Source organism: Anolis sagrei, chromosome 5, assembly GCF_037176765.1.
Source record: "Anolis sagrei isolate rAnoSag1 chromosome 5, rAnoSag1.mat, whole genome shotgun sequence".
NCBI lineage: Eukaryota > Metazoa > Chordata > Lepidosauria > Squamata > Dactyloidae > Anolis > Anolis sagrei.
In genome coordinates this window covers 127,600,280-127,613,665 of record NC_090025.1, presented here as the reverse complement: position 1 = coordinate 127,613,665, position 13,386 = coordinate 127,600,280, and the positions used below count along the sequence as shown (strand labels likewise).

General features: G+C 39.3%; 1 protein-coding gene across 2 annotated transcripts in view; it reads right to left on the bottom strand.

Moving 5' to 3' along the window:
• IQUB (IQ motif and ubiquitin domain containing) overlaps positions 1-13,386 on the bottom strand; it is a 41,916-nt gene that overhangs the window by 1,708 nt on the left and 26,822 nt on the right. For both annotated transcript variants that reach the window (XM_067469040.1, XM_060777751.2), the window contains exons 9-12: positions 9,631-9,801; positions 8,395-8,571; positions 4,940-5,188; positions 2,699-2,884 (exon numbers count right to left, since the gene is read on the bottom strand). In XM_067469040.1, coding sequence (XP_067325141.1) covers positions 2,699-2,884; positions 4,940-5,188; positions 8,395-8,571; positions 9,631-9,801 — 783 coding nt within the window. The remainder of the gene's footprint in view (positions 1-2,698; positions 2,885-4,939; positions 5,189-8,394; positions 8,572-9,630; positions 9,802-13,386) is intronic.

Sequence of the window (13,386 nt, the reverse complement as noted above, 5' to 3'; positions counted from 1 at the left end):
TCCAGTGATGTCAAACTCCATTGATCCTACAGTGTAGAGCCTGCCTTAGTTCAAATTGGGAATGACTGTGGGTATGAGTGATCTAATTCTAAGGGGAAAAAATACAGCACCACTACAATTTACTACTTTAGCACCAATACTCCAAGGAAGAAAATGAATTTTAAAATATATTGAGAGGAGATATTGGGAGAGAAATCAAAGGAGGATATTTGAAGATTGCAAAGTGGAAACACATTTAAAGATAAAGTGGGGAAAAGAGTGCAGGTTGAACACAGCAATGCCTCAATAGCAGCTCACAGCATTAGTAATAATATTCTAGAGATATTTTTAACATCTCTCGCTTTCTCATTCTCCTTCTCTGTGGGAAAAGAGATATTTCCCTAGAGATATATTGGTCAAGGGGGAAATGAAGCACAGTCAGCAGGCAGGCTGTAGAAACATAGCTTTAGATTATCTTGAAATCAAAGATTATGTACATTTACTCCCTAACTGTAATGCCTTCCCCTTGTCTTTCTGTTTACAAAGTTGCACTAGATAACTCAGTGGTTCTCAAACTTTTTCAGCCGCTGAGCACTTTTGGAAGCAAAAGTTTCATGTGGAGTCCCAAGAAAGGTTTATAAATGTAACAGTATTTCAGTGGAAGACTCCTGGGGATATCTAGTCCAACCCCCTTCTGTCATGCAGGAAAAGCACAATCAAAGCACTCCCAACAGAGGGGCACTCAGCCTTTGTAATAATAATAATAATAATAATAATAATAATAATAATAATAAATTGGAACTTGTGCCACAAATACCATCTGCCTGCAACAAAGAACTGGTGGGATCACAAGCCTGAAAAAGTTACAGAAAATGAACACATCAAACTACTCTGGGAATTCCGAATTCAGACAGACAGAGTTTTGGAGCACAATACTCCTATGGATTGTTAATGTTGCAATCCCAGTCGACAGTAGGATTGAAGAGAAACAATTAGAAAAGCTGACATGACAGGAGGATTTAAAGATCGAACTGCAAAGACTCTGGGACAAGCCAGTAAAGGTGGTCCCAATGGTGATCAGCACACTGGGTGCAGTGCCTAAAGACCTTGGCCTGCACTAAAACACAATTGGTGCTGACAAGATAACCATCTGCCAGCTGCAAAAGGCCACCTTACTGGGATCAGCATGCATTATTCGCCGATACATCACAGATCCCTAAACACTTGGGAAGTGTCCAACGTGTGATCCAATACAACAGCCAGGAATGTGATTTTGTTTGCTGTGAACCCATCTTGTTGTGTTTCTAATAATAATAATAATAATAATAATAATAATAATAATAATAATAGCAGAAACCCCAGGGGCCATCCAGTTCAACTCCCTTCTGACATGTAGGAAAAGCACAATCAAAGCACCCCTTCAATGGTGGTGGTGGGGAAACAGTGTTTTGGAAGCAAACAAGGTGAGGGGGAAAGGTTCTGGGTGGCAAGGAAGACAAGGGAAAAAGGGGTTTGGCAGCAAGGGAGGCAGGGGGAGCAGGAGGAGCAGGAAAGAGGAAGGAAAGCTTGGGAAGAGGGAGGAGGAGGGAAGCACTGAGCTCATCAGTATACTTCACAGAGCCTCAAGGGCTCCGCGAAGCACATTTTGAGAAACTCTGAGCTAACTCTTCCAAAACTATAGAAAATCTCCCACAGGTGACCAACAGATTTACAATGGAACATGAAAACTGTCATGTTGGCAAGGCTTTAACCCTCCAGCCCACCTTCCTGCATGCTGCCCAAGAATAAAATAACATAAACTACACCAATGGCTGCATTTGTGAATATAGAATTCAAAATGTATAAGGATCAGAAAAAAGTGATGCATTCAACTACGAAGTGAAATAAAAAGTTGTGGAAATTGGTGGGAATTACTAGGAACTACAGCAGAGCAAGAGGAATGCTCCTTGAATATATGCCCTGTCATATTTGGCTAGTCTGGTTGAGCCCAGTGTGCAGTTAATAAAATTATGTTTCATCTCCATTTTAAGACTACTTCTAAGGGTGCATCTACACTGTAGAATTAATGCAGTTTCATGTCACTTTAACTGCCATGGCACAATCCCACTGAATCATGAGAGTTATAGCTATACAAGGTCTTTAGCTTCTTCTGTCAAAGAGTGCGGGTGTCTCACCAAACTACAAATCCCATGATTCCATAGCATTGAATCATGGCAGTTACAGTGGTGTCGAATTGCATTAATTCTACAGTATAGATGCACTTTAAGTATGTAGGTACGGGAAAAAGCCTATTGTGTTATGTGAACATCAGATTCACATCAGATTTTGAATCAGGGGAAAGGCTTTCAAGCAAACAATGGTCTTGTAGCACTCTTTGAAAGGCAACTTTCCAGAAGAATGCTGTGAAGAATATATCAGACATGACTAGGTCAAGTAGTAATGGAATGGAAATGAGCAAAATATTATGTGGACGTGGCAAAGGTTACAAATTAGACATTTAAGAGAATAAACATTCTTATCTCCCATCCCTCATGTTACAAAAACGCACACAGGCTAGAAAGAAAGCAAATGTCAAGAGAGGGGGGAAAGTTTTAAATACTAAAGACCACATGGAAGTATTTCATTTCAATGGGCTACAGAGGTATAAAACTGAGCAGAATTTACTCAACACTGAGCATATTTTGAACTTTAACATTGGGTATTTCATCAACAGCTGTACCTTTTCCAAACTTTTCAGTCTGAGATGGGCTTCAGCCTCTATATTTCTGAGGAGGATACAGTTCCAGGGAGACCATTCCTGATACTTATCCCACCGAGCCATGACCAGATCATAGAGATCATCAGCAGCACTAAGAGCTGATTGAGAACCCCAGAAATGTTCAATCATGTAGTGCAGGTCTTGTTGCTGCAAATGAAAAAAATCCAGTCAAGGAAAACAGAATAATTAATGCTTTTAAAAATCACCACTCTATAATACTGGTATTTAGCCACACTTTGAAAGGATAGTAGTGTAAACACATATGACCTTCTGGACTTTTAATCAGAGATTTAAATGCTACTGAAGAACCTAATCTGCCTCTCTGCAGTGATAGCACACAATCAGTTTAATTATATTCCAAGATACATGTGGCTAAAATGCAAGCTTTAAAACATTTATTTTAGGATCATTCTGCAGATAGAAATTTGGCATCTTCTCTTGGCAGAACATCTGATTATCAACTTGCTGCTAGAAAATGTTCTTGCTTCTAGAGGACCCTAAATCCATGATAGATGTTTTTAAAAAACAAAGATGGGACATGACATTTCTCTCTGGCAAGTTAATTGCTTCTTATAGGAAGTGTTTTATTAATTATCGTATATACTCATGTATAAATCAATCTCATGTATAAGTCTAAGGAGGATTTTGGGGGCAAAATCATGTATTTTGATATGATCCATGGATAAGTCAAGGATCATTCCTCAGAGAAATCTAAGAGCCAATGGATCTTTAGGAGGTCAAGTTACCTCTGGCCACCACTCCAGCATTAAAAAAGGTCAAAAGTGGGCCATGGCAGAAATAACAGAGGGGGAAGTGCTTCTTCAGAATCTCTTTTGATGACTAAGCTCTTGCTTTTTGCCACTCTCTACTCAGATAAGTCAATGATTCCTTTTTTTATAAGAGTTAAGACGCAGCACTCACATTAACCTATGGATAAGTCAATCTAGGTTCTTTGAGTTGCTTTTTAAAAATACTAAAATGTCTAGACGTATACATGAGTATATAGTGTATCCTGTAGGAATGCAACCTATTTTGTTGCCACTTTCTGGAGTATAAGATATTCCAAGCCTATTAAATTTGAATAAAGGAAAAGCTTGGGATAGGCACATCATATTCTGTTGGTGGGAATGGATATTGAAGCATGGGCAGCCCTCTGCTGATGAAGACGACAAGTATTCTATGTCATTGAGTGTGTTCTTTGGCTAGTAACACTGGCCAACACACATTTGGATGCCTCAAATATTAGTCCTGAGTATATTTGACCTGCTTATTCCAAAAATGGCACAAGTTTCCCCCTATCAGCTCTAGCTTTTGATCTACCACTCTTCATCTGCTCATCCATAGAAAATCAAGATAACAATATTTAAGCAACTAAAGCTGATTCTGTCCATCCAATTCCATTTTCTGAATTAGTGTCCCAAACAACCCTAGGAACTGGCCTAATAACCAAAACACTAAGAAACCTTTTTTGGTTGGAATGTGTAACGAACCCTCTGCTGACTAACCACTTTGAACTTAGGCACATATCAGACTCATAGTTTATTACCAGGACTATAATCAAAGCCTTGCTATCTTGTAGGATCTGTCAGTTCTCATACCATGTTGTAGTATTATTCTAAGGATCTCTTCACACATGGCAATTCTGGCAGTGCTCATTGCCCCGCATTGCCTGACTCACGTACATCTCCATCCTATTGGGGGGGGGGGGGAGCATCTGCCACCCAGCTTTCCCCTGGTGATCCAAGGCAATACGAAAAGCACCAATTTGCCTTCTCCTTTATGATGGAGCCCCGGTACAGGTTGCAGTGCATTGTGGAATGGGAGCCAGTGGGCTCCTTCATAAAGAAGGCAAATTGCACATTCTGCCAATTCTGCCCTCATCTGATGAGGTTGAAAGTAGCACAGCAAAAATTTGTGAAGGCATTTTATATTTGAGACTAAGTAAATCTACATATGTAGCGATGTACAAAATACAAAAGGTGCAATTTAAAAGGTTGAGCAGGAAGTGCCCCACCATTATGTTTATTTAAATTCTAACAAACTCTCCTTGTTTCAAACAATACACACACAGAGAGAGATAGAGAGAGACAGACAGACAGACAGACAGACAGAAAGACAGATGCTCCCAAAATGAACCTTTTATCAAATATTTCACTACTAGGTATCGTCATGGAATGCTATCAAACACTGTTGTCTGCTTACCTGTATTATGAAAGCAATCTTAGCATTATCATTATATTTCACTTCAGAATCTCGGAGCCTCAAAAGCATTCGCTTATATTTCAAAAAGGCTTCCCTCTTGCGAGCCTGATTATCCAGCTTGCAACATAAACGACACCGGCCAACAGTATGTGAACTAGCAGATATTGCAAAATCAGTAGAAGGCAGGTATCTTTTGCAACCAAGGCAAAAATGGATGTTGTGATAAAGCTTCATTGGATCAGGAGGAACCTGCAAAGAAAAACAGATACGCTATTCGTCATCATGGGATTATCTACATGCTACATATTAAATATTTCCATACTTCCATTCATCCAAAGATATGTATCCACCAGCAATGGCTATCCAGTTTCCAGGGTGTGTATATATTCAATGGGACGTATGGATCTGTTTCCTCTGAAAGCGACAAGCAATGTATTTGGACAAGAAAAAGGGCCAGCTGCACATTTGACCATACCAAGGTATCTAGGTAATGAAAGACAATTCTATATCACAGCTAGGGAAAATGCAATGTTCTAATATTTAAGAGCCTCAAAGACACTGAATTTTTTACTAAATGTCAGAAAGATAAAACTGCGTTAAAAGCCCAATCAGGTTATACTGGCTTACAATAGTCAGGATCTCAATGTCAACTTAAACCCAACCTCAATTAAAAGCTCATTCAACCTGTTCTAAAGTTTTTGCTGATAACTGTATACATAGTGACCTTTGATAATTGAAGAAATAAATATCTACAAAAGAATTCCGTTGAAGCGCAGCATGTCATCTGTGAAATGCAATCTCTTCCCACACATTTTACAGTATTATGGACAGATTTTTCAAGTTGGTATGTGAATACAAGTTCAATAGGTATAAATATTCTCTTAAACAACATTTTACAAGGGGTATTCATTAAAGATTTTCCCTGACCCACTTCTTTCTATCATAGGACACTGAAACTGCACATGTGTAATGATATAAGTTTCTATAGGTTATGTGCCAATTTACAACTCAGAACTGATAACGGTCTTCAGGTGCTGAAGTGGTGTAAGGTTTGAAAATGAACCCAGTGGAATATAGAGCAGTTATCACGTTCCTTTACTTGAAAGGCCACACACCAAAGAGACGTTAGATGAGATGAAAGAGGTTTATGTCGATGATTCCCTAACATATGATGTAGTCAAGAACTGGCATTGTCAATTCAAATGTGGTTGGACTTTGGTGCAAACAGCTCAAATTCCAGGGCGACCTCACTCTTCTATGGATGAACACGTCATCCAGCAAGTGGAGATTGCCATTTTGGAAAATCACCATGTAATCATTTGTCACCTAGCCCAAAAGGTTAAGATTAGTGTGGGGTCTGTGAAACAAAACATCCAAGACTATCTTCACATGCATAAGGTATCCACTTGCTGGGTCTCCCGGGAGCTCACACCTTTCCAGAAGCAGGATTGAGTCAAAGTCTCACAGGTTCTATTGACAATGTGCCATGGAAACTAGGAGGACCTTTTCAACAGACTGGTCACAAAGGATGAAATCTCGGTCCATCACTATGATCCTAAGACTAAAGTTCAGTTGATGCAATAGAAACATCATGACTCACCACCTCCAAAGAAGGCACGTGCCCAACTCTCAGCAGGCACAGTCATGCTCATAGTATTTTGGGACCAGCACAGAATAGTATTGATGGATTTCCTAGCAAAGGGTATCATGATCACTGGAGCATACTATGCTACATTGCTGCAGAAATTGCAGGAGGCCATCAAAACCAAGAGCTGTGACATGCTCACCAAAGGTGTCCGCCTTCTACAATACAATGCACCAGTTCACAACTCACATCTTGGCAAAATTGAAGCATGCTCCTGTGGCTTTGAAATTCAACTGCATCCCCCTTATTCGCCTGACCTCGTACCATCAGACATCCACCTCTTTCTAACAATGAAGTTATTTTTGAAGGACAAGCATTTGTCAGATGATGAAACTCTGATTTCCGAAGTCACAACGTGGCTTTTGGAGCAACCTGTTGACTTCTACAAGCAAGGTTTTTACAGTTGCTTAAAAAGATGGGAGAAAAGTGTGTCCCTAGATGGCACCTATGTAGAGAAGGACTAATAACTGTGCCAAGTTTCATTGCTCTCAGCTCACAGGAAATGGGTCAGGAGAAATCTTTAATGAACGTTCCTTATAAAAATAACATCATCAATGCTAGTGGCTTAACTGTGTTTCTCATTTTTTTTTCATGTCAGGAATTACTTGAAAAACATCAAGTCACTTCTGGTGTGAGAGAATTGTCCATCTGCAAGGATGTTGTCCAGGGGATGCCCAGATGTTTTACCATCCTATAGGTGGCCTTTCTCAGCTGGAGCTGGTAGATGGGAGCTTACCCCACTCCCCGGATTCAAACAGCAGTCCTGCCAGCACAAGGGTTTAGCCCATTGCACCACCAGGAGCTCAGATAGTATAAACAGATAGTATAAACAGAACCAAGTCAGAGAACCATCTAATGGCATAAGGAAAAGCCTTTCCTTTTAATGTGATTGAATGCATTCACATTTCTTGGTCACTCAGACTGGATCCAGTGAACTGCATTGAACTGGATTACATGGCAGTGTAGACTCATATAACTGAGTTCAATGCAGTTAATCTACATTCTGAAATGAATTATATGACAGTGTAGATTCAGCCGTAGTTGCAAATATTCCACTTTGTTTCACATGTTAATGCTGTGTTTTTAATGATCATTAAATAAGCTTTGACTAATAGTGACCCTATGATTGAAAGACCTTCAAGAGGTTCTAATATGTAAAGCCCTGCTTAGGTCTGCAAACCCCAGGTTGTGGCTTCTTTGATTTGAGCATATTCACCCATAATGCCATACAGTATCCCCCCTTTCCTACTGCCTTCTACTTTACCTATTATTATTATTATTATTATTATTATTATTATTATTATTTGCTAATGAGTCATCTTATCTCAAGTTATGATTCAAAGTAGACAGTCTGAACTTAGTCATTTTGGCTTCTAGGGAGAGTTCAGGTTTGATTTGCTCTTGGGACTATTTGTTTGTCTTTTGGCAGTGTGTGCTATCAACAGAATTCTTCTCTAATATCAGATTTCAAATAAATAGATTCTTTTCCTGTCAGCTTCCTTCACTGTCCAGCTTTCAATACCATATATAGGAATCAGAAATACTGTGGACTGGATGCTTTTGACTTTAGATTCCTTATATTTTCTTTATAAATACCCCATAACCTGTTCCAAAATTCTTGTGGACTTTTGCTATTTTCACATGTATGTCCTTGAAGCATCAGATGTATAGGGAGTGATTAGTAGGGATGATCTTAATTCTTGTTTCTGTTATCCACCAATTCAATTGGCTCTAGGCTAGTCAATGCGAGATATTTTACTTACTTACAGCTTACATTTTTATAAAGAATTAATATATGTAATAGAAATACCTTGAGAAGTCTAGCAACCTCTGGGTTAAAAAATGGCGTTTTAATATACTGAAGAAATAATGTACATATCCTTTGTCTGAGTCCTTCCAAATTATAATCCTTCACTTTCCTCATCATGAGATCGACTTCTCTGTCAATTAATTCCACTATTTCATGGGTGAGTTTGCATTCATGTTCCTGTAAAGGCAAGCAAAACATAGGCACGTAATTTCTTACCCTGATTGCCAATTATAGTAGTACACAATGGCCTGAAGCATTTTAAATCTTAGTTCTGTGGAATATGACTTTATAATATGTTCAGAAAAGGCATACAGCAATCTGTCATTGCTGTTCAGTGGAACTTGGTACGCATGGTTATACCACTGTCTTTCAGAGACAGGTACACATGCTTATACCATTGGCTTTCAGTTTATTCACTGATTTTTTTAAAAAAAATGGTGGCCTTTTGGTTCAAAACAGATCTATTTCATGGATATTTTACGAGCAAAGGAGTGTTTTCTGGAAAAAAATACACTCTTTTGTCTCCCTTTGTGGGTGTGTGTCAGGAACAACTTGAGAAACTGCAAGTCTCTTCTGGTGTGAGAGAAGTGGCCGTCTGCCAAGACATAGCCCAGAGGATGTCCGGATGTTTTGATGTTTTACCATCCTTGTGGGAGGCTTCTCTGATGTCCCTGTATGGGGAGCTGGAGCTGACAGAGGGAGCTCATCTGTGCTCTCCCCAGATTCAAACCTCCAACTTGTTGGTCTTCAGTCCTGCTGGCACAAGGGTTTAATCCATTGCACCACTGGGGTCTCCTGACTCCCAATGCAGTATTTTTTGTCTCAATACTTATTGTTTGCATTGTCTCCCAATGCAAACAATAAGTATTGAGAAAACAAAGAACTCCACATCAAAGTCTTTATCAACACTGAGGTTCCCCAACCTAAAATTTAGTTGTAAAATACTACTCAAACAATTGCTAATGTATGGTTGGTTATTTCTCATGCTCAGTTTTAAAACAAAGAAATAAAAGAAAAATACATTCTGGTTGTGCAAGTCTACCATTAAACAGCATGCGTTTACACTAGCACATCTCAAATGTGCTATGGAAAGCAGTATTAATTTCTTCAACAATGTAAAGAATCAGTACATACTGCATCATGCTAACACAGACACTTGAATGCAGATACCTTTTTGGTCCTTTCAGTACTTGTTGATCTCAGTAGGGTTTTTGTAATAGTTTGAGATAAACATACCTTCACTGTATGCTTCAGTGTTAGCAGCACATCGATACGCTCATCTTCAGGAAGATCTTTCATACTAATGCTGCGATAGATCTCAAGCAGTTCCCTGGCACGCAGTGTGAACTGGGTGTCCATCTCTGTGATTTTGCCATCAAATGCTTTCCATTTTTTGGGAGCTGCACACTTTAAAAACATTTTAAATCACTGAGGTAGAGTAGATAGAAAAACTGACAAATACAGTTGTTGCTGTGTGCCTTCAAGTCATTTTCAACTTGTGGAAACCTATCAGAGGGTTTTCTTGACAGGATTCCTTCAGGGGAGGTTTGCCATTGCTTTTCTTTGGAACTGAGAGAATGTGAGTCACACAAAGTCATCCAGTGGATTTCCATAATTAAGTTGAGATTCAAATCCTGGTCTTCAGAGTCCAACACACAAACCACCTCCCTGTCCCTCCCAGCTTTCTGCACTGCATCTGGTGAAGTCCAATGAGAAAACTAGTGACACAAAAGCTAGGTTAAACTACGGGATCAAAATAATTGTCTTCTCATGCATGTACTATTTTAACAATCAAATATAGCAATAATAACTTTTAAGAAGCCTCTTGTCTGATTGACTAAACCCTCAGCCCTGGGCTCGTCTTCACCTTCCAGGAAAGATCCAGCAAACAATGCTGGAGGCTGGCAAGAAATGTTCAGTCCTGCTGTGGCTTGTGGCAAGATTTTCTCCTCCTTCCCTTCCCTGCTCAATAAGCCTCAGACAGTGCAGATTTGTTCAAGAGCTTTCTCTCATCCATTTCATACTCCCAAATGATCTCCCCAGCTCTCCCCATGTACACATCCCACCTGCCAATGCCAATACAAAACAAAGCCACATGCCATTCACAGCCTCAGGAACAATATTCCCAACTATGCTTGGCTCTGGACAAAACTTGCATTCATAGCCAGTTTTCTCATGGAAACAGAAATCAGCAGAGTATAAAGAACCATCCTTTTTTTCGAATTATGTAAGCACACAAAACAAGAAATAAACGCAAGTGAAAATTTATAATTGGGAATTTAGCAGGTTTAGTGCTATAATTAAATGCGGTGCTGATAATTGGAACTGACGGGTTGGAGCCAAAACTTTTTAAAAAACTGACAGGAAACAGGTTTGTCCAAATAATGAAGTTCTAAGTCTTTCAATTAGGGCCAACAAATTTGGAGAAAAGCAGGGAGGGGGAACCAAAGGATTGTTGCTGTAGCATAGCTAAGCTTTTATTAATTTGTTTTCCCATGCATACATGATAAAACAAATCCTTCCTAAAGTATTGTTAGGCTTACACTATAAAGCAATATTATGACAGTCAGGGTAACTATTGTTTACAGCTAATGCTTGCACTACTGTGTCTGAACAACCAGTTTTAATTTACTCAACTGAGAAAATACCTCTTTGCTGTCACAGTTTGACTTGAAAAAAAAAAGTCAATATAAAATAAATTATTTTATATCTCGGATTCAGAGAGGTTGTACAGTGGCCAGAAGGTTACTCTGCTTGGCCAAGTGGTGCACTGGAAATCCCAATATTCAAGCTGAACTCTGTCTACAGTTCTGTATATTGTATATTAGAACTTAAGTGATGCATATAGATTAATAAAATGTTTAAAATTTCTGAAAGTGATCAGATGGTGAACTCTCCTTCTTTGGAGGTCCATAAACAGAGGCTAAATGGCCATATATTAGGAGTGATTTAATTGTGTATTCCAGCATGGCTGGGGATTGGACTGCATAGATCTTGTAGTCCTTTCTAACTCTTATGATTCTACGAATTCTTCATTGTTAAAATATATGATAATTTTAGGATGATTTTCTGATTAGATAGATTTAACAGTTTCACAACTATTTCATAATAAACATTTTCACGATGTACAATTATTTATTAAAACAAATATGTTCTTTGCCAATGAAAATAATGTTCCTCAGCAAAATGACTTTTATCCACATGAAAATTCTATTTCAAGGCCTCTTTATATGTTCTCAAAATGGTTGAAAGAAATGTCGAGTCTTCCAGTTTCTTTTGCCAGCTCACTTCTGCCTTCCAGTTTGCTGGCAGCAACATGGAAATTGCAATAATCCTGTTATCTAAATTGCTTCAGAGAGCAAGTCTATTGTAAATTGCATTCAGTTGCCAGCGCATAAAAGCAGAACAGAGTATCAGGGTAAAAATACAACAAACGTTGGGAGAGATATTTGGGACACAAGGAAAAAATAGAAAATTTAGGGTAAAATAGACACTTAGGAAGTAAAACATCCACAAAAGGAACATACTGAATTAATATTTTACCTTAGTAGCCCAATTGGCCATTTGTCCAAGCAGATGACAATTCTATTCTGGGGATATGGCAATGCAGGAAAGATCTCAACTAGAATTAACTCCTAAAGATACCTGAAAGAGACCTAGTCCAAATAATGGACATTCCCTGCCAAAAATGATCGGGCAATCAGGACTTCTTTGTAAATAAGACTTCAAAAATATGAATGAGTGTATATCACAGGTAAACATTTTCCTTGAAAAGTATTTGTAGTCAAGGCTGATTAAAAGTTAACGGAATGGGAGAAATAATTCGCAATCAATTCAAAGGATTGCAATCATGATTGTAAAGGGTCTGGAAACAAATTAATGAAGAGTGACTATGTTAACTTAGAGAAGACAGAGGATAACCAACATTAAATATCTCCACAATGGGCACATAAAAGATCAAATAAAACTATCTGGTAGAAAATTTACAGCCATCTCAAGTTCTCTGTGTTTTCTTTTTTGCAAGCCCATGCACAGAATGTCGGGGGGCAGGAAACTGTGGACACTTTATGTATATGGATTAAAACATTGCCATATCCCTCAGTGGTGCAATTGATTAAACCCTTGTGCTGGCAGGACTGCTGACCAAAAGGTTGGCAGTTCGAATCCAGGGAGTGGGCGCGAGCTTCCTTCTGTCAGCTCCAGCTACTCATGAGGGGAGACCCCTTTGCTTGATGTGTTAATTGTATGCTTTATAATCAACTTATAATCAACTTAAACTGGTGCGCCAACCTCGACCATTCCTGGAAAAATCCAACTTGGCCATGATGGTACATGCTTTGGTTACATTCCACCTGTACTACATGGGACTGCCTTTGAAAATGCTTTAGAAAGTTCAATTTGTTCAAAGATCTGCAGCAAGACTGCTTTTTTGTATCAGGACAGACTTGAGAAACTGCATGTTGCTTCTGGTGTGAGAGAATCGGTAGTCTGAAAAGATGCTTCCCAGGGGACGCCAGGATGTTTTGATGTTTTACCATCATTTGTGGGAGGCTTCTCTCATGTCCACGCATGGGGATCCGGAGCTGACAGAGGGAGCTCATCCGCATTCTCCCCGGATTCGAACCTGTGACCTATCGGTCTTCAGTCCTGCCGGCACAAAGGTTTAACCCACTGCACCATTGGGGGGTCCTTAGCCAGACTGCTAACAGGAGCAGTTATAAGAGAACATACTACTTCACTCTTGAAACAGCTTCACTAGCTGCTGAATAGTTTCTTGGCCCGATTCAAGGTGCTGATTTTGACCTTTAAAGTCCTTCATGGCATCTGCTCAGAATACTTGCGACAGTGGGTACTACAATACACACCAGTGAGAATGCTCAGGGAAAGGCTGGTGTTGACTAATTTCCATGCCTCATTCAGGTTAAAGGTTTTCAGAGAGGCGTCCTTTTCGGGAGTGGCACCACTCCTTTGGAATGCCCTTCCAGGGGAAAT